This window comes from Juglans microcarpa x Juglans regia, chromosome 3S (genome assembly GCF_004785595.1).
Source record: "Juglans microcarpa x Juglans regia isolate MS1-56 chromosome 3S, Jm3101_v1.0, whole genome shotgun sequence".
Classification (NCBI taxonomy): Eukaryota; Viridiplantae; Streptophyta; class Magnoliopsida; order Fagales; family Juglandaceae; genus Juglans; species Juglans microcarpa x Juglans regia.
In genome coordinates, this window is record NC_054599.1 from 26,014,114 (window position 1) to 26,035,565 (window position 21,452).

A 21,452-nucleotide genomic window follows, 5' to 3' on the forward strand; every position below is an offset into this window, starting at 1 on the left:
AGTACTAGATCAGGAGACCAAATAAATTAGGAATACATGTTCAAAAATGGTTATCATGAAATCAATCTCGATCGGCAAATTAATTAATTATTAATACTCTTCTCAAATAGGACGCTAGAAATTGCTTATAATCAAGCAGGCGAAGGCACTTCGTTATCAGACATGACCAGATGAAGAAAACTGCACACACACACACACACACATATATATACACGCAGATGGCAAAAGACACAAACTACGGACAGACAGATGCATCGACCATTTTAGATTTGGCATTCAAATTAATTAATTAGCAAATTAAACAAGCTAGGGTTGCTCGCATGCATGTTGAATGCGTACGCGTACATTCGGCACTCTCATCATAGAGTACTGCGTACTGCTGACCATAATCGAGCAGTACTCCTGCATGCCCTGCATGGCCGGCTACGTACGTACAGCTGTAAAGGACATATATATACGATGAACCTCGAGAAACAATATTATCAAAGTGCATGTATATCTGTCGGAAAGATCGACAAAGTTTGGATGCATTTTACTCCGATGGCCTTTTTTTTTTATTATTACAATATTTGGTGAGAATCAGATAATGATGTTGAGAATGTATTTTACAGTTTGGTTGGCATCGAGAACCCAAGATGCCCCCGGATTCACCACTCTTCTCTTATAGTATTATTTGTTTCATTACCGGGCCGGGGATGCTCATGCTGTCTTTAGTTAAACATTGACCGGCCAAAAAATATATCTCGAAGAATGTATAATCTCAAGTTAAACTTGAAATGTACAAGTATTCTTATATACTTATTTGTACAGTTTTAAATTTTGAGAGTTTTGCGCATTCACTTTAAAAAAAAATTGACAAATCTAAAAAATATGTGAAAAAATTCATTCTTTAATGATAGATCTCATTTTTTAAAATAAAATATGCAAAAATTACACACACTATATAACTATATCTAATATTGTTCTTATTAATTTACTATTTATATATATGACCTCAATTAATTACTTAAAAGTGATAAGTAAGGTTGCACATTCAAAAAGTTTATTAAGTGTAGTAGTGCTCATGTGCTGCGAATTCCAACTTTCTCCGAAGATAACTTAATTTGTGTGCCTGCGAGAGAGTAGAGATGGGTTCGATTTCTGCAGGTTCTAGAGGTCATGTTGTCTGTGTTCCATACCCACTGCAGGGCCACATCAACCCAATGCTCAAGCTGGCCAAGCTCCTCCACCACAAAGGCTTTCAAGTCACTTTTGTCAATACGCAGTACAACCACAACCGGTTACTCAGGTCCCGAGGCCCCCATGCCCTCGACGGCTTGCCGGACTTCTGTTTTGAGACCATACCCGATGGACTTCCACCTTCGGATGCCGATGTCAGCCAGGATATGTCTGCTCTTTGCGTCTCCAGCACAAAGAGTTGCCTCGCCCCGCTCCTCAACATCATCCACAAACTCAACGACATGACCACCTCTTCCAACGTGCCGCCTGTGACCTGTATTGTGTCTGACGGCGCCATGTCCTTCACTCTTGATGCTGCTGAAGAATTCGGAATCCCAAATGTACTTTTCTGGACGCCTAGCTCTTGCGGCATCTTGGGCTTTATGTATTGTCGCCAACTAGTTGAACGAGGTTTAACACTACTCAAAGGCACGTATTATATATAGTTCTATCCTCATCCATAGTCATTTTATCATACAAAAAGGTTTCTGTTTGATAGATTAATTTTGAAGTGAGCCATGCTGTATCCTCACAAATTTTATACCTTTGACTTTGATGTGTGTATTCACAGATGAAAGCTGTTTTAAGAAGGGGTTTTTAGAAACCGCTGTCGATTGGATTCCCGGGATGAAGAACGTCCGTCTGAAGGATCTTCCAGCTGTTCTTCCATCAACGGATGAGAACAAAATGATGATCGACTTCCTCATCCGAGAAACCGAGAGAAGTCCAAGAGCTTCGGCTGTGGTTTTGAACACGTTCGACCCATTTGAAAAGGACGTTTTAGATGCTCTCTCGTCTTTTCTTCCTCCTATATACACCATCGGTCCGCTTCCGTTGCATGCCGATCAGATTGAAGACGACAGTTTGAAATCTATAGGTTCCAATCTGTGGAAAGAACAGCCCGGGTGTCTGGAATGGCTAAATACACAAGAACCCAACTCAGTGGTGTTCGTGAATTTTGGGAGCATCACTGTGATGACGCCCCAACAACTCGTCGAGTTTGCTTGGGGACTCGCCAACAGTGGAAAACCCTTCTTGTGGATTATAAGGCCTGATCTTGTGGTGGGCGATTCCGCTGTTCTGCCTCCTGAATTTGCTGTCAAGACTAAAGATCGATGCATGTTAGCAAGTTGGTGTCCCCAAGAACAAATCCTGAAGCACCCATCAATAGGAGGGTTTTTGACGCATTGTGGGTGGAATTCCACGCTTGAAAGCGTGGGCGGTGGAGTACCCATGATCTGTTGGCCCTTCTTTGCGGACCAAATGATGAATTGCAGGTATTGCTGCACTGAATGGGGCATTGGGATGGAGATAGATAACAACGTTAAGCGGAACGAGGTTGAGAAACTGGTAAGGGAGTTAATGGAGGGTGTTAAGGGTAAAGAAATGAAGAAGAAGGTAATGGAGTGGAAGACAAAGGCAGAAGAGGCTGTCAAACCTGGCGGTTCTTCTCACCAGAACCTGGACAAATTGATTGCCGATGTCCTCCTACCTGGAAATGTTTAAATCCAGACAAAGAAGCCACTTTCAAGTTTATAATAATAAACTTATCTATAGGATTTATCTGGTTGCCTTCTTGCATATATGCATTTTTAAAGAAAATCTAATTGGCAATTTATATTTGTTTTAACATTATCTAATGTGTGGCTTAGACTTCCCTTTAACAAGTAAGTCTAATACGTGAAATATTTAATTAAAAAGATAAAGTATAGAGCTAGAATTCAAACTCAATATCTCTACTATGATACTATATAAAATTATCAATTGTTTCGAAAACTCAAAATGATAGAAGAGATATATTTAATCATTTATACTGTTATAACAATTAGATCAAGTCACATCTATTTATAAATAGATTTAATTTCATAAGATTTTTTTTTATAGACCTATCCCTCTTTTATTTTAAACCTAGTCTTTCTCTTGATCAAGCTAGCGATCAGAGTACTTAGTTGGAGTTAATGTTGTTAGAAAGCTGGGATCTGGGCTTTCGCTGCTTATTTTCCGACATTGCTGATGGGTTTCGATGTTTTCATTAGCTATTTTGTTTTGTTGTATGGCCTTGGACATAGTGTCAATTGATTTGGTTTTAAAAATCCCCATCTCTATAATAAAGGTTTGGGCTGAGGTGGGCTGGGCTTGAATTGGATTGGGGGCAAGGGACCTAACCAACACTTGAGGTGGACCACATGGTGTTGACTTGGATCCAAAGAGGTTTAGCCCAAGCAGTAGATAGGCCTATCAGATGTGGGTAAAGTTTGGACACACTTATTACATCAGAAAAATATTGGGAGCAGCCACGGTTGGTAGCAGCCACTTTTGTACATCCTATGTGGTATTATCCAAACTACACATCTCCCAAATTCAAAATTACTACCGTTATGATAGAGAGAGCGGAGATGAGAGAGAGAACCGAGATGAGAGAGAGAGATAATGAGAGAGAGCAGGCGAGAGAGAGACGATGAGAGAGAGAGAGAGACCGAGAGAGCGGAGATGAGAGAGAGAGAATCGAGGAGAGAGAAAGAACTGGCGAGAGAGAGAGTTGATGAGAGAGAGATGATGAGAGAGACGCTAGAGAGAGATGATGAGAGAGAGAAAGGGGTACAAGCCATCTGTGCGTTTTGCACCAAAAAAAAAAAAACAAAACAAAACAAAAAAAAAAACAAATGGATTAGAAGCAGTCACGTAGTGTGTGCAATGTGTGCATAGCTACAGTGGCTGCTCTGTAGCAATACTCTATTACATCTCACCTGCCTTCCAATTCCTTAGGCCGAAACATTGTTGTGCGCTGATTTGCTTCTGCTTGGTTCCTTCAAATGAAAGATTAACATGATACCATTAAAAGAAGTCTAGAGAGTGATGAACAAGAAAGGTTTTTCCTTAATCCATGGATTCACGCGAGAGTGGATAACGTTTGACGTTGTAACACTTCAGTTAAATTTCCAAAATACTGTAGATAATAAATTTCTCACTTAGAGGGTGAGTACCTCCAGAACGATGGAAGAAGAAAGAGAAGATAGAGAAAAATAATTAACTGTCTATTACTTTTTGTATAAAAAACTCAATATTCCCTCCCTTGTTATATTGTTCACCACAGTAGTGACACTAACCGAAAGTGGTCCCAGCCAATGAGACTTTGACAGCTAAAAAGGATATCACAGGAATTGTAAATGCAAAGGAAGATAAAACGTAAACTATAGTTTGCCTCTAAAATGAAAATACAATAATATGATTAAAGATAAGTTCAACCCTCACCACGTGTCTTTCCCAGTTGCTTCACAGCTTCAAGATCCAATAGCTACGAACTGGAACCCTAACTACTAACCCTTTGACTCGTTGACTGGCCTTTAGACTTCATTCTTTCCTTTTTTGTGTATTTCTCCCGAGCTTCTCCTTCATCTTCAACCTTCAACTCTTCTCTACAACCAATTGTGACAATACTCCCCGTTAGAACACCTTGCCTGCAAAGTGGGCATACGGCTGATATACGATTCCCAAGTGGCGTCCTTAGCCCTCTGTCCTTGCCAATGGGTAAGTACCTGTATCACTGGTTTATTGTTTCTCTTGACCACACAGCGAGCCAGAGCTTCCTCAGGCTCATGCTTTAAGACTCCTGCCGCATCCTCGTATGGTATAGTAGCTAAAGGCGTAATCTTGACCCCCAAATTCTTTTTCAACTGAGACACATGAAAAGTAGTATGTATCTTGCCAGATGGAGACAGATCCAGGCGGTAGGCCACCAATCCCACCCTTTGCAGCACCTGAAAGGGCCCGTAATACCTCAGGGCCAGTTTTAGATCCCTCCTCTGTGACATCGATATCTGGGCTATAAATGGAGATAGACTCAGTCCCCAACGGTAAACTCCCTTTCTGTCCTCTTTAAATCTGCATACCTTTTCATTCTCTCTTGGGCTTGGCATATGCTCGATTTTAGCCCTTTCATAATCGGATCCCTTGACTTAAGCTCTTCCTATACTGACTCTCCTCTTATTGTGCCAGGGATATAATTCCTGATGCGAGGGGGTGCATACCTGTATAAGGTCTTGAATGGAGACAACTTTGTTGAGACATGAATATCGGTGTTGTACCACCACTCGGCCAAGGTAACCCACTTGGACCAATCCCTTGGTTGATCTCCATCAAAACATCTCAGGTAATTCTCTAAACACTTATTTACTGCTTCTGATTGGCCATCGAACTGGGGGTGGTACGTTGTGGAGAAAGCCATTTGCACCCATTGTAGTTTAAAAAATTCCTGCCAGAAATGACTGGTAAAGGTAGGGTCATGACCTGAGATGATGGATAGGGGTAGGCTATGGTGTTTAAAGATATGTTAAGGAAGACCTGGGCTATGGTTTTTGCTATGTAAGGGTGGGCTATGGGTGTGAAATTGCTGTACTTTTGCAAGCGATCCACCACGACTCAAAGGCTGTTGTACTGTTGTGAAAACGGAAGGCCTTCTATGAAATCCATGGTTGTATGTGACCCTGGTTGAGAGGGTACTAGTAACTTGGTAAGAGTTGTAAGAGTTCTCCAGAATAACTCTTCTCACCTTTCACCCTCTGGCACACATCACATTCCCTCATATATTTCTTCACATCTGCCTTGAGTCCAGCCCAGAAAAATTTCTTTTGAGCACGGTGCATAGTCTTGTCATAACCTGCATGTCCTCCCAATGAACTCCCATGTACCCAGTCTAATAGCTTAGCCTTAAAGGCCGCATCTCTCGGAACATATAGTCGGCCCTTGTAAAACAAAAGGCCCTCTCTGTAGGTATAATGGGGTGGTAAGGGTTTGGAGATCAGCTCCTAAAGTTGAGGGTCATTAGCATAGGCAATCTTTAACTCAACAAGCTAGTCCACTGAGGGAAATGAGATCAAACAAAGAATGGCTTCTTTCGGTTCTGTTTTCCTTGAAAGTGCATCAGCAACATGGTTTTCCTTGGCCCTTTTATACTCCACTATAAAATCATACCCCAATAATTTAGTTAGCCATTTTTGTTGCATGGTAGTGCCAACTTTTTAGTCTAGTAGGTACTTCAGGCTCTTTTGGTTAGTTTTGATGGTAAAAGACTAGTCCAATAGATAAGGGCGCCACTTGTGGACTGACAAAACTTGTGAAAACAATTCTTTTTCATAAGTGGAAAGCTATAGTGCTTTCCCCTTCAAATTTTGATTGAAAAACATGATTGGTCTTCCACCTTGCATGAGCACTGCCCCCATTGCTCCCCCGAAGTATCACACTCTATGCTGAAGGGCTATGAGAAATCTAGTAGGGCCAGGATTGGTGGCTATGTGACTCCTGCCATCAATTTTTCAAAGGCCTCCCTTGCTTCAGGTGTCCACTCAAAGTTGTTCTTCCTTAGCATTTGAGCAAAATGTACTGCTATACTCCTGTATCCCCTAATAAATCTTTTGTAGTAGCCTGTTAGGCCAAGAAAACCTTTAAGCCCTTTTATTGAATTAGGAAGTGACCACTGCAACATGGCCTGTAGTTTCTCGGGGTCTGCCCAAACCCCTTGAGCCAAGATCAAGTGTCTCGAATAAGTAATCTTACTGCAGCCAAACCGACACTTTGATAGTTTGGCTAGAGTTGTTGTTGTCTCAATATCTCCAAGGTAGTTTTTAAGTGTTCAATATGTTCCAATTCACTCTTACGGTAGATTAAGATGTCATAAAAAAAATCAAGATAAATTTCCTAAGAAATGGTTTAAACATCTCATTCATGAGGTTTTGAAAAGTCAAGAGCGCATTAGTTAGCCTAAAGGGCATAACTAAAAATTCATAGTGACCCTCATGTGTCTAGAAGGCTGTTTTGTGAACATCTTCATGCCTAACACAGATCTGGTGGTAACCAGACCTGAGATCCAGCTTAGAAAAATTTTTAGAGCCATGTAATTCATCCATAAGTTCTAATACGAAAAATAGGTCTCACACAAAACAGGTTTTGTTTGGGGCAGTATGTTAATTGAGTGGTCCTGTGACCTAGGAGGGGGTAACCCTTAGGTTTTGCACAGACATCAACAAATACTTCCAACAACTCTTGTATTGGCCCAACTTTTTGTTCAGCTTCATAACTCTCGGGTTCTTGCATTAGGTGTAACACTACAACTCTTGCTGCCAGTTTGTGACTCTTATTTAAGTCCCACTCCTCTATGAGTTGGGAAGCTGCCAACGCTTTAATTTTTACCTTCTAATTTTGATGAGTAAATTGCATCGTGAGCCTCTCAAAATTTCATAAGATGGAGTCCAAACCCCTCAACCATTGGATGCCTAACACCATGTCACACCCAGCCAACAAGGACATGCATGATTAACCCCTTGAATATTGAACCTTGTATGGACACTTTCCCCTTCACTTATTAGTTGCTCCCCACTAGACACCCTGACCTTAACTTGCTTGTCTTGGTTAATAGGTAGTTGTCCCGTCTCCACAACAGCTGGGTCAAGAAAATAATGCTTGCTGCCTGTATCTATTAAAACGATGGACCATTGGGAGCCTACTTTCCCTTTCACCCTCATAGTTCTAGGATTTAAGGGAGCCCGCAATAGCATGCAATGATATCTTAGGATTGGCCTCAACAGAATTGAGGTCCAATGAGGCTACAACATATTCTTGATCTTGCAACTCCACCTTATCTGTAACGACCCGATCCAATATTATTAGGGATAAATTGTGAATAATTTTATTATGTCTAAATTAGGTTAATGGGATAAGTGGGAATTGGCCCGAAAAATTTATAAGACAGGTTGTATTATTTTTAGAGATTGAGTCGAGGCCTATAATTCACTGAAAAGCCCAAATCTCATACTCCCAAAACCCGAGGCCCCCACCCGTTTGCCTTAAACCATGAAAACCAACTCAGTTTATAATAAGTTTCTCCACCCCACACGTCTCCACTCCCATGCACAACACGTCTTTATTCCTCTAGGTTTCCTCTTGATTCTCAATCACCTATAAATATATATATATATATATATATATATATATATATAACGCTTATCCCTTCTCCTGGAAAGAAAACTCCAAGCCACAAACCTCCTCTAAAGCCTTCCCTTCCATGTACGCTGCTCCCTTCTTCAAACACCACTTTAAGCCCTCCACCGTGAGCCTCTTCATCCACGTCGCAACCACTCCACTACCGCTAACGAGGCCAGCCCGAGACAAAATTGGTGGCACGTGATTCGTCGTGTTGCTACGACAGAAAACCAACTCCGTGTTGGTCAAGCCACCCCAAATTACCGATGCTGCCCAGCCCCACGTAAAGCAAAAACCTTAGCTCCTTTCCATAAACCACTGCCACTCGCTCACACGGCAACGCCACCACAAGCCGCCCACCCCGTTTGTTGACCCATACTCCTCAGCTGTTCAACACAGAAGCACAACCTCACTAACAACCTCTCATCCACCGTGAACAACCATGGGAACAACCGACAGTAAACCCATGAAAGCCACTTCTGTTTTATACCACCAAAACAGGGAAAGTGTTTCCACTGTGAGCCACATCGCCAAGCCCCAACCCGTCGTTACCACCGGCACAGAGAACTCCGACGAGCTCTCCACGCTGTTCCAGGTCCGCCGTGTCTCTCTCTCCTAGTAAGCCACGACGAGCAGTTTCCTCCCTTCTCTCTCTCTCTCTCTCTCTCTCTCTCTTTCTCACCACTCTCCCTTTCAGTCGCATAGTCGCCCAGCTCGTCGAAGTTGCCACCGCGCTTGCAACTGTTGAGTGCAACCCATCCTCACGTTGCACTGCCTAACTCACGGTAAGCCACTGCTTCTCGCATAAGTCCAACCCGAATGCATGCAATCCGTAGCATATATTTTAGGTAAGTTAGTCAAATTATAAAAATACCCCTGCAATCCAGCTTGGGTTCCTGTCTGAATATACTTGAATTTCTGGGCCAAAACTTGGACAAACAGTCCTACGCCTGCCAGTTGAATGCTTGAAGACAAAATCTAGCAGCATGTCGCGAAGAAGACGAAGGTTAGGAACCCAGCAGGCAGAATGTGATTAAATAATTAAACGCAGTTGAAGTTAGAAACTTTCCCAAACCAAACTAGCAGTTCAAAACCGAATGAAGATGTTGGCCATTGATAATGATATCAAGAAAAGAAGAGGCTAGAGACAAGATCAATTATCTGATATGCTCTGAATCTGTAAAAGTAGATAGAGGTGAAAAGTAACTCGTGTTAAAATTCAAAGCTGCAATAATTTCTTTCAATGGCAGATTCTCGACCGTCCTTTGTCTTTTTCTCTGCTCTTTAATTTCAAGTTGCCTAGGACAACTGTACACCCTGCATGACGTCCTTCTAACCAATGTACCAAATAATTAAACATGATAATGCTGCCACAACCATATCTTTGACTCTGATTTTTAATTGAAAGATAGTCCTGTGAATCACTTCCATAATTAATAATCCAATTGGGTCACTTTCGTTGTCCTTCAAGACTTAAACAGTGTCCTGGCCTTCTCCTTCTAAGCCAAGATAATGATTCAATGCTACTATATATTATATAGTACTTCGTAATATACTGCATGCTGTACGCCTAAAATGATTAAAACAGTGAGTACCTGCAGCACCAAAAAACACATCATCGATGACATAAAAATCGTATCTTTTTCCTTTATTAGGTCCAACATTGACTTGGATATTTACATATTTATCACAATAATTCTTTGGATACTGACCCATGGCATTCAGTGCCACCCACCCTTGTTCACTCGTGCAGGGTAAGGCTGAAGTGGTACTGCTGTCCTAGGTTCAAAGTATACATTAATTTTATGATCTGTACACTGAAAAAAATAATGTTTGGTTGGGAGACTATATTTTTGTAATAATTGGCTCGACCAAGTTCGGGCCACCCCCTTATAGTTATCAGCACCACCAACCAGTCGCATGGAATAATGATCTCTTAGAGCTATGCATTCACTGCTGATGGCATTTTGCCTAATTACCTTCATCTACTTCTTCAATATGACATTGGTTTCTGATACATGCTGAGTTGTTTGACCATTGACCTGTCTGTGAATGCCGAGAGTACAAATTTTCATTTACTGTCAAGATAAAAGATAGAGGTTGCAGACCAACCAGAAGGAAAAAGCTTGAAACTAGAGATCTAGGAAGTTGAACTGTGATGAACACCAGCTTGACGATGTCTGCTCCAGACAGTGGAAAGCATTTGAGTATTCAAAATGGAATTGGAGTTAGTTTTTATTACTGGCCCAAAATGTATGTGAGTGAAGTAGTGGTAAGTTGGAGATCAGACAGCAACCTCAAAATATGTTGTCTGAGAATAATCTGCGCCCAATTGGCTCATCTCTGCTCTTGGAAAATAAAGCTTATTTATCGGAAAATCCACTTGTGCATGCATCTTTGATTCTAGAAAAAGGCTCACTGCTTCTTAATTGTAAGCATGTCTGCTACAAAAATAACAAAGCCAACTTAATCAGCCGTCAGGCTAGCTCGCCATTAATTTAGTGTTAATTCTCGATCTATACTACTATTGGCGAGTAAAGTCAAGAAAATTTATTATTAGAAAGAAACACATTGGCAAAGTACGGTATGGTTCAATCCCCACTTGTTCTAAACTTATAAATTAATAAAAATAAATTTAGTCATATATTAGACCTTTGACAACATCATGTAAGAACAATCTTTTTGCAGGTTTTCTTTTCCTTTTTTGTGTCATTTTCCATTAAAGCTGATTTATGGTAATAGCTTGTTGGTAACGTGTTGGTTTCGCGGGTAATGATAACCTTATACATTCTTTATTATTATTTTATTATTTAAATATTTTTTTCCTTTTTATAATTTGAATCTAAATTAAAAATTACTTTTTTACATAATTTAAAAAAAGATAAATTCAATTAACCAACTTAATCTTGTAAATAAATTAAAAATAAATTTAATTTAATTTTAATTAAATTATATGATTACGTTAATTGATTAAATTTATTTTCTTCTAAAATATGTAAAATCATATAGATTTTTAATCTAAATTTAAAAAACAAATGAAAAAAAACTAAAAATAAAACAATAATAGAAAATAATAAGGTTACTATCTTCCTAATACCTATTTATTATTCTTTTATATTTAATTTTTTTTAATTTTATATTTTACTTAATAGTTAAAGAAGTAATTATTAGTAAAATTATATATTTTTTTAATTTTATTTTATGATTAAAGATGTTAATAAAATATTTAAAAAAATAAAAAAATAAAAAAAATTTCAAATACGTATAAATAGTAAATAGGTGATAGGTGATAATAGGGTAATAATAGGACTAGTTATTAGGCGGCTAGTGCAGCCGACGTTGTATGGATTCCGATCCATAAGCTAATCTCTGTCAATCACTTTGATGGAACCACCTTTGTATTAATGCTACCTTGGCGTCGGCAGCTTCTTCATGAATCTTCTTGACTAATCCAGAAGCAACACAGCTCATGTTACACATGAAAATAATAATAATAATAATGCCTAGTTGGTGGACTTCATTTTCATGGCGCATGCATATAACATGCATCGTTCTAACTATATACAGCCTGTTAATAACTCTAATCACATCATCATCATGATATATAATATATTAATGCAGTGCATGAGCAGTAAGATAGTGACATGTTTTTTTTTTTCTTTTTCTTTTTTTTATGGCCACAAAACTTTGGTACTGTTGAAATATATAGAATTAATTTCCCATTTAATTTTGGAGTATATAGTTTTCTGAAATTGAATTGAAGTGGACTTGTGTCTTTTTTTCCGGCATTAATATACTAACAAATGTTGATCTATATTTGACCATGTTCACATCGCACAGGGAAAAAAAAAAAAGATTATTTTATTAATTTCCCGATCGACTATAGTATTACATGCATGTTTCAAACACCACTCAAAGATTAGGTACTTGTATAAACAATGGATGCAACGAAACTAATTGGTCTGACTAAACATAATATTCGATCTTTACAGATAATCAACTCGTGGGTTAAAGCTTACAAAACCTATGTATAGGATTCTTTTTTTTTTTTTTTTTATAATTTTTAAATCCAAATGTAATTATAATTTCATGAATTTAATTTATAGCTTTAAATTGTTGAAGTGTTTGAACAGTAAGATGAGATGTAAGTTAAATAAAATATTGTTAGAATATTATTTTTTAATATTATTATTGTTTTAGAATTTAAAAAAGTTGAATTATTTATTATATTTTATGTAAAAATTTAAGAAAATTATAATGATAAAATAAAATAAAATAAAATAAGAAGAAACTATTTTTATATCTAAATGAGACCTAAGTCTGATCTCTAAAATGTACTGCAAAATAATATTTGTTTCCTCTGCATTTTCAGTCAATAGATTTTTTTTTTTAAAATATTGCTTTATATAATTATTTTACATATTTTTTGTATATTTCATTAATATAATTGACTGTACTATTTTTATTTGATTCAATCAATCATAATAATAAAATACATAAAAAAATGGAAAAAGTTACTTTACCTCTTAATTTTGATCGCTTCATTTTACCATTCGTAAAAAATATATATTTTTTATTTAGTAATTAAGAAAGTGATTTTGAGTATATTGATATATATTTTTTTATTTTTTAAAATTATTTAAATATATTAAAAAATATGAAAAAAAAATACTGAACGGATAAGAATGAAACAGTAGAGTAGCCCTATTCTAAAAAAAAAAAAAAAAAAAAAAACAGAAAATGTCAAATTTTTATTTTTTAAATACCTGTGTGTAGTCAATTTTCTAGGTTTAACTTGTAGGACATGTACACGCTATATGCCTACCGAACCTAATTTTCCTTTTAATTTTTCTTTCTGGCAAAGAGGCTAAGAAAAGTAGGGTATGGGTTTCGACGTTTCGTGTACAATGCGCCTCTGTATAGTCGAGTTATGGGCATTTATGACACATCAATTTAAGGTTTTGAAGGTCCATGCAGTTACGTTCCCACGTAATAACTGAGGCATTTACTGTCCCCATAAATCTCTTGCAACTGCAGAGTTTTTTTTAATTGAATTAGAAAAAATAATTCGGCTCCTCTTTTCACATCATTATAATTTTTTTAAATTATTATATAAAATATAATAAATAATTTAATTTTTTAAATTTTAAATTATATTAATATTAAAAAATTATATTCTAATAATATTTTATTTAAAATTATCTCTCATCTCACAGTCTAAACCCAACCTTAATAAATTTGAAAGTGCTTAATGTATTGCTGGTTGGCCATGCATGTATGCATGCAGGTTTGTATGGAACAGCTGTGATCGGAGTAAATCGAGGGGCAACTTGTTGAACGAGAAAGATTATCACGCATGCGTTGGAGTTTGTGATCATATTATAGCTTTTTTCGCCTGTGAGTGTGAGATCAGATGGGTCCACCGCTTGCATTTATAACACGAGCCAAACGTGCCTTTTCCCTCTAAAAATGAGACCTTTGGGAGCACCCCAAAAGATGGCCAGGCATCATCCTGTTATGAAAAAATTTAATTGTAAGCGATTATGTGTATTAATATGCATATTCATTCAATATGATTGGTCAAAAAGTAAATTTTATTGAAAACAGTACTAATTTGAATTTAGAATATAAAGATAACAACATTAATACGCAGATTGGTACGCAAACTTGCTTGTACCTAACAAAACTCTTCTGTTCTCGTAGGCCAAAACCAATCTATTCTCGAGGTGATTTGAGATTGTAATGAATAATTTTAAATTAAATTTAATATTTAAATATTTAATTTTTAAATTATTAAATATTTTTTAACTTAATATTTTTTACACGAAATATCTATAATTTTTTTCAATTTTTTATAAATATGTCTAAATTCAATTTAATATCTAAATACATTTAAATTCATCTTAAATAAATTCCACAAAATTTATTCTATCATTTTATTTTATTACTATTTATAAAAATTTCAAGTCATTTTAATTTAACTTAACATCCAAATGGATTGTAATCAACCAAATTATAGCCTTTTTGAAAAAAATAAAAAATAAGCATAAAAACAAAAATTTGAAGATAGAGAGAGAGAGAGGCCAATGTCCTTTTTAATAAGGCTTATTTTGTCGTATTTTTAGGTCACGATCCAAGTTAATTAGTCTTGTTGATTAAACTCCTCATCGACTCCATGATTCTGCTTTTTCTTTTAAGATTGCTTTGCACCGTTCCCCCTTTTTCATTGTATTGGTTTTGTTTTGGACCTTTGGTTCCGTCAATTTGTTTTCATCAATTTCTCTCTTTTATTTTATGGGGTCCAATGCGTTGGGACCATCCACTCCACCCTCAATATCCCTAGATTTTGTTTTTTAGTTCTGCTATTTTTCTTTAAAAAAAAAAAATTAGTGTCTTAATTAATATTTCCAAAACTAAAACGTTGCCTTTGAATTTTGAAAGGCCATGAATCCTGTACGCACGTGTCCAGGATGGGTGGCCTTTCCCCGCACACGTTGCCAATGTGAAACATGTCCGAAATGCACCAAGTTGAAACCTTCGGCCGAGGTTTCGGAACTATGCCGAGATTGGGCCCAGCAATCGCGGGTTTTGAGTCTTGACCAGACACACACCCATTTGTCGTGCCCCTGTCCTTGTGTGCCGACGCTGTCTGTTCCGCCAGCCACGTCTTTTTAATTTCTGCCCACATTCACCGTTCTGTGTTCACCGCTTCACAAATAAAAAGAGTAACTGTACCATACCAATTTATTGTAATTATTTTACAGCTTTATAAATTATCATAAATAAATTATATTTTACAAAATAATACTCTCTTTAATAAAAATACCCACAATTTTATAAGTTATGTAAAATAATTATATAAAAAAATTGCGTCTGGATAATACCCAAATATATGCATGTGAATTAAAGTCGCTTAGTATTCGGCAGCTACAAAACAAAACAAAACAAAAAAAAAAAAAAGGAGCCCACTACCACCAGCCTGGGTTGTTGCCATATTGTCCTTGCCCTATTTACCATCATGCCCCTCTTATAATACAATAATAATAAAATTTAAACTGAGGTAAGTCTCCCAAAAGCCTGTGAGTGGGTCCCACCTAAGCTCACAGGTCTGAGTTCCTGGAACCCAGCTTCTTGACTTGAAGGCGTCATGAAGGCTAAAGCCCCCCTAAAAATAAAAAAAAATAAAAAATAATATCAACGGGCTTCTTATCTGCGCGGAAAATGCTACGCTTAACCGTTGGGCTCCCGCTGATAATTTTATTTATTTATTTCGTGATTAAGTATTTTTTAATAATACTGTAAATTTTTTTAAAAAAAATATGTAAAAAATATTGAAATAATAATAATAATAATAATAAAAATCAAAGTACTGCAACACATAAATCGAAGTTGTAAGCCTCCCTTGAGCCCATGTCAATGTCCATAAAAGTCCGTGCTGGGGCCCACATCACCTCCCCAATTATGCACCTTTCTTCTACAGTTCTGCTACTACGGTGGTGGTCACTGGTCACCTCACGGCCTGTATGGATTTCAACAATTTATAGTTCTTTGATCCAATTTAATTCAAGACTTTAGAGATAAGACAATGAGCTTTACGGTATTCATAATTATTTATATAATAAATATACCCGCCATGCATACCGTATACTAATCCTCGCTTGGTCATTGGGATTCCAATCGAACGGTAGGGATAATCCATTTAGTAGGCTGCTGATTTCTTCTCTCTTGAAATTAAAGGTGAGATATGGAAAGAGAGCGTTGGAGGAGGTGTGATTAGCGAGCAGTGGTTTTGCATGGGGATCCGTAAAAAATCTATTAAGTTATAGGTCAAATCAGCTCAAATATGATTGACGTCCGTCCACACACTCACAGCTGCTGAAACGATACCTAGCTACACGCTTTACTTACTACTTAAACTGGGGAGTGGGGCTCTACAATTGCATCATCATCATCATTTCCTTCAGTTCAAAAAAATACATACATCTCTTTCTACTACAGTAGACCCACCGACTACAGAACCTTTGACAGCCTGTCAAAGCCTCCCCCCCTCCCCCTACTTTTCCTGCCATTTGCTTGCTTGCTTGATGCGCACACCTCTTTGAGCTGTTTCTCTTACGCTTTCCTCCCCCCCCCCAGTATAAATACGACAAATCCACGATCCTCTCTTCCACTCCAACCAGCTTTTTAGCTAAAACCCAAGACTTTAAGCAATAGCTCACCACTCCAACCAGCTTTGAATCACCATGTCGCTTGTTTTCTTTTTAGCGATTCTTATCTCTCTCTTCTGTTCGATCGACCCCGCTCTGGCTACTTCCCGGAAGCTCACCGCTCTAGTCGAGCAACAGCCGCTCCTTTTCAAATACCACAACGGCGCTCTTCTCAAGGGAAATATCACTGTTAATCTCGTCTGGTATGGCGATTTCACTCCCGTCCAACGCTCCATTATAGTCGACTTCATCCAGTCCCTCAACTCGCCTCGGGCTCCGTTTCCTTCCGCGTCCTCGTGGTGGAAAACGACGGAGAAGTACAAGGGTGGTGCCTCCACCCTTGTCTTGGGAAAACAAATCCTCCACCCGGCTTATACTCTCGGAAAGTCGCTCAAAAGCTACCACTTGGTGGCTCTGGCCAACAAGGTAAACCAGCTGAACGCCATTAGCGTGATTTTGACGGCGAAGGACGTTGCGGTAGATGGGTTCTGTATGAGTCGGTGCGGCACCCACGGGTCTACTCGGCGGGCCAGTGGGAAAACTCGAACGGCGTATGTCTGGGTCGGTAACTCGGAGACTCAGTGCCCGGGCCAGTGCGCATGGCCTTATCACCAGCCCATTTACGGCCCACAGACGCCACCGTTGGTCTCTCCCAGCGGAGACGTCGGAGTGGACGGGATGATCATTAACCTGGCCACACTTTTGGCCGGCACCGTCACGAACCCCTTCAACAACGGGTACTTCCAGGGCCCGGCCACGGCGCCATTGGAGGCTGTATCGGCATGCACGGGGTTGTTCGGATCTGGAGCTTACCCGGGTTACCCGGGTCAAGTACTGACGGATAAGAGCAGCGGAGCGAGCTACAACGCTAACGGGGTGAACGGGAGGAAATACCTCTTGCCGGCGATGTGGGACCCAGAAGCATCCGCCTGTAGGACACTCGTGTGAGGGAGATGGTGATAAACGATGACGTGGCGTCACATGTGTCAGAAATTTGTGTTCGTATGTAGAATACCGATGTCGGGTGGGTTTGGTGTTCAGGTGGTCCGTGTTATGGGGAAAGGAAGCGGATAGGGTTTCTGATATTTTTGTACACATTTTAAGATTGTCGTCTTGTGTGACGTGTAAATTCCCTTTTTTGTTTCTATATAAAAAAGTTCGTAAATTATGAAAGTGGGAAAATGTTCTCTTTTTACGTTTTTAAATAGTAATACAATTGATGGCCATGGATGATGCTCTGATGCCTGGGGACCTGGGAGACGATGGGGGTGAGGTCAAGCAAATGATGGGCGATAAACATTCATACGACTATGGCGTATTTGCATTTATAATGCTTTGGGTGGGTTGGTGGGGCCCAAAGCGTAGAAGCTCAATCATGGCACATGATTTCAAAATGGAAAATGAGATAAGAAGGAAAAGTCAGATTTCCTCAACGAAGGAAGCCTGCTGATTTTTGAAACCGAATAATCTTTCCCCCGCGACTATTTACTACCAAAAAACACATCTTATAAAATAAAAATTATTTGTATAACCTTTGAAACCCCAATGAATTCTATTTCTATATGTGAAACAATTTTACCAATAAATATGATAATTTTGCAGACAGATAAAAATATATGAGCTGGTTTTGGTTTGAATTTAAAGCCGAGATGAGATTATTTTATATAAAAAAAATAAAAGTTAAAAAATATTATTTTTAAATATTATTATTCTTTTAAAATATTAAAAAATTCAATTAAAATTATAATAATAAAGATGAAATATTTTTTTGAATCCTAACGAGCCGTAATCAATTTGAACTTGAAGATTGTTGTTTCTCCTCAAATTTGTGGACATGTCACTCAAAATTTCACGAAAAATGAGCTAACCAAGCCATACATGTTAACCACAACCAAAATATGACACCCAAAATATGTTTCAATAAGCTCAAATATGTTTCATTAAGAATTTATTTGGACAGTAAAATGAGATGATTTTAGATAAATTGAATAAAATATTATTTTTTAATATTATTATTAATTTAGGATTTGAAAAAATTGTAGTGATGAAATGAGTTAAGTTGAGTTGAAAGTCTTTCTGTATAAAAAAAGGGTCCTAAATAAAAAAAAAAATTAACTACAACCAAAACTTACAACGGAAGCTTCACGGAAAATCTCAGCAGTATTATATAGAATAGGCAGCATGGCCGGTGCAAGCATTGAAATTATATCGTTATAAATCAGCTGAACAAAATGCTCAAATCTCAAACAATTAAACAGCAACAACTTAAGCAGCACAACTGTCTCTCTGAAATCTTTCCAACACATTATCCATCAGATGACAAAAGGAATAAGACGTCGAACCTGTCCATTCGATCGTCTAGCATCATATCTGATTCATGCAAAACTTGAGCACCTCAAAAGTATGGACTGTAACGCATTGGCATTCTGAATCTCGGAACCTTCCTGCATACGAAATATGCCAAGGTTCACAAAGTGCAGTTGCTAACAATGAAATCAAGGAAAAGCAAGATTTTTCAGGGGAATCACAAGTTAATGCGTGACCAAGAAGAGGAGGCAATGTTCAAGAAGCATACCCATAACCATAAGGGGAGTATAAGTAGGGAGCAACAATGGGACTACTAGCTCGCATATAGGGGTTGGGTCGACGAGGACGATACTGCTTCATCCCAGGCACATTGGTCCGTTTAGCAGTCACCTGCAAACATGTACAAAAAGTTCATACGGTTGAAAAATGAAATAAAAAGGATAAGAGTTAATAATTAATCGTGTCAATATAAAACCAAATGAGAAAAAGGGAAAAAAAACTGGAACCATTGCTTTCACCTTTAAGTGACGTCCATGTAGTTCAGAGTCATTCAACAGAAGAGCCTCTTGAACAGCCTCAGCTTCAAGGAATTCCACATAAGCATAACCCTTAGGTTGGCCAAACTTGTCAGTGCGAATAGTGACTCTGTTCACCGTCCCACATGGCTGGAAATGCTGATGTACTTCTTCAGGAGTACAGGAATAATCCACCTGCAGAACCAATTTACACATGAAAGCGTTATTTTTGGCAAAGAACAACCAAGCAAAGAGAAGAAAATAATAAACATAAGCCTAGCAGATCTACCCATTACAGCCGAACTAGAGGATGGAAGTGAAATCAACCTGTTACGTCTGATATTAGTACAACTGGCTATTCAACTTTCCATTACATTAGATGTTAGAAATATGATATAGGGAATGTACAATTCTCGTGGCACTCTAGATTCCTAATCAGTTTCTGGTATGCATGTTCTTCGACAACTCTTCAAATAACACTATTATTTTTTCTAAAAGAAAAATAAAAGATGCCAATAATTATATAATTAGGCCTCAAACCCACCCCATCATCAATGCCTTCACCACTTGCTAGATTCACCTTAAGAAACTTTCTTGCCCCAATTTCTAAGAAAATGATAAAGGCTGAAACATAGATGTTGGGCAGGTATAAGGATCCAACGTCAACCAAAAAAGAGTTTTTTGATGAACCTTCAGTATGATAAAGAATAGAAAAAGATAGACACTAGCATAACAAAGGAAGAAATGGCTTTTGTGTGTGTGCGCACCTGTTTGCTTCCCATTAAAAAGAACAGTTTTATGTTCCTAGAGTAAGGGGCATGGAGAGGGAAGGGGAAAGGGAGAGGAATCCACCCGGGAAACAAAACCATTGGAAACACGTGTATCAATTTTTCTTCTTCTTTTTTTTCTTTAAAAAAAAAAAATCTGTTAATAATAAAGTAGGTTTCAGTGTTCTTGTACCGAAGATCACACCTCCATCCAATTCTGAAAGGGTGAGGAGATGCCATTCAAGCTAGAGCTCATTTGGAAACTTTCAATAACTATTTTATCTAAAACAACCGAATAGGCCCTCATTCTCAAGGGCATTTAAGCAGGAACATTAAAATTACTTCCTGTCTCAGATTTCAAAAGATTCAACTTTGGTTGCACCGAAATGTCAATATGGTATTTTATTTTCCTCTTTCACTTCAATTTCCCAATGCTTTTTTTTTTCTAGGTAAAATAGTTAATATTGAATTTCCCAACGCTAATTATACATTCCCTTTTCAGACATTTATCAGACTACATTAATGATATCAAATTCTACAAAGCCAAACAGCAATTAAATAAGAAAAAGTGGCCTCACATTGCCAACAAACACTGATCGAGAATCTGCTTCCTCTCTATTTGCCTGTGTTGCAGCTGCACTACCAGGATCTAATTGCATGCGAGACAGAGAGAGCGGAATAAGTGTGAATGTTGTTTAAAACAAAGCTTAATCTTCTAAATAGCAGTGCATTAGGGCCCAAATCAATCTTCTCACATAAGTTTAACTTCCAAAAAAGGAATGTAATGCCAAAGAGTATTCAGGAAAGTAAAAAGGTAAACTGGTAAACATCCGAAGCCTAGAAGTTTGATTAAGAAATGAAATTTGAAAAAAAAAAAATGAGAGAAAAATAAACGGGAATTTGAGGAATTCTACAAAAAACACAAAAGAAAAATAAACCTTGTGTGGAAGCCATCTGCGACTCGAACTTGGCCTGCATCTCTCGCAGAGCAGCCGATTCATCCTCCATCTCTTTCAAGCGCTTCTGCATGTCTTCCAGTTCCTGCAATACACAGTTAACAGTTAGGGTTTCGTTGTTTATAAACTGTCTTCACAAAGAATCCAATCAAATAAAAGGTTTTGGAAAAGGAAGAGTATTACTGTTTCGTTGTTATCGGGGGTGCCCTCTGCGCCCGCCATGTCCACATCCGCATGCTCCATCTCTCTTCCTCTTCCCTCCTCTCTCTCTCTCTCTCTCTCCCTCCTCTCTCGCTCTCGCTGCCGCTGCGTGTGCGTCTCAAGCACAACCAACAGTAAAAAGCGCTACGAGGCCCACTACTTGTTGGGCTTTCACTATGGTCCTTGTAATCCTATTTGTTCCAATTCCCACGTGACACGTCCGCATTAATAAAAATAAGATTTTTTATTTTTTTTAAAGAGTAATTTATTTATATTCAAATAAGATGTGACATTTTTATTATTTTT

General features: G+C 38.0%; 3 protein-coding genes across 4 annotated transcripts; 2 read left to right on the forward strand and 1 right to left on the reverse strand.

Moving 5' to 3' along the window:
* The first annotated feature begins 1,089 nt into the window (after positions 1 to 1,089).
* Positions 1,090 to 2,848, forward strand: LOC121258281 (7-deoxyloganetin glucosyltransferase-like). The gene is made up of 2 exons (XM_041159744.1): positions 1,090 to 1,647; positions 1,790 to 2,848. The coding sequence occupies exons 1-2, from the start codon at positions 1,128 to 1,130 to the stop codon at positions 2,722 to 2,724; spliced, it is 1,455 nt and encodes a 484-aa protein (XP_041015678.1). The 5' UTR covers positions 1,090 to 1,127; the 3' UTR covers positions 2,725 to 2,848.
* A 12,997-nt stretch (positions 2,849 to 15,845) lies between these two features.
* LOC121257785 (protein EXORDIUM-like 2) lies at positions 15,846 to 17,573 on the forward strand. The gene has a single exon (XM_041159017.1). It carries the CDS (start codon positions 16,437 to 16,439, stop codon positions 17,346 to 17,348), a length of 912 nt encoding a protein of 303 aa, XP_041014951.1. The 5' UTR covers positions 15,846 to 16,436; the 3' UTR covers positions 17,349 to 17,573.
* Positions 17,574 to 18,541: 968 nt separating this feature from the next.
* Positions 18,542 to 21,274, reverse strand: LOC121256881 (polyadenylate-binding protein 2-like). 2 transcript variants are annotated; one of them, XM_041157668.1, is made up of 6 exons: positions 21,129 to 21,274; positions 20,928 to 21,030; positions 20,568 to 20,638; positions 19,226 to 19,417; positions 18,976 to 19,097; positions 18,542 to 18,844 (listed from the first exon to the last, which is right to left on the reverse strand). In XM_041157668.1, exons 1-6 carry the CDS (start codon positions 21,186 to 21,188, stop codon positions 18,796 to 18,798), a joined length of 597 nt encoding a protein of 198 aa, XP_041013602.1. In that variant the 5' UTR covers positions 21,189 to 21,274; the 3' UTR covers positions 18,542 to 18,795. The 2 variants fall into 2 exon arrangements, with proteins under 2 accessions (XP_041013602.1, XP_041013601.1); XM_041157667.1 differs by having other exon boundaries at positions 18,976 to 19,100.
* Between the last annotated feature and the right edge of the window lie 178 nt (positions 21,275 to 21,452).

Bases quoted from the DNA above. Each gene is read 5' to 3' on its own strand.
- LOC121258281 (XM_041159744.1), top strand. From the start codon at position 1,128: ATGGGTTCGATTTCTGCAGGTTCTAGAGGTCATGTTGTCTGTGTTCCA. The intron at 1,648-1,789 runs GCACGTATTATA...GTGTATTCACAG, and splicing joins AGGTTTAACACTACTCAAAG to ATGAAAGCTGTTTTAAGAAG.
- LOC121257785 (XM_041159017.1), top strand. From the start codon at position 16,437: ATGTCGCTTGTTTTCTTTTTAGCGATTCTTATCTCTCTCTTCTGTTCG.
- LOC121256881 (XM_041157667.1), bottom strand. From the start codon at position 21,188: ATGGAGCATGCGGATGTGGACATGGCGGGCGCAGAGGGCACCCCCGAT. The intron at 19,101-19,225 runs GTGAAAGCAATG...TGTACATGTTTG, and splicing joins TACATGGACGTCACTTAAAG to CAGGTGACTGCTAAACGGAC. The intron at 18,845-18,975 runs GTATGCTTCTTG...TTTCGTATGCAG, and splicing joins TACTCCCCTTATGGTTATGG to GAAGGTTCCGAGATTCAGAA.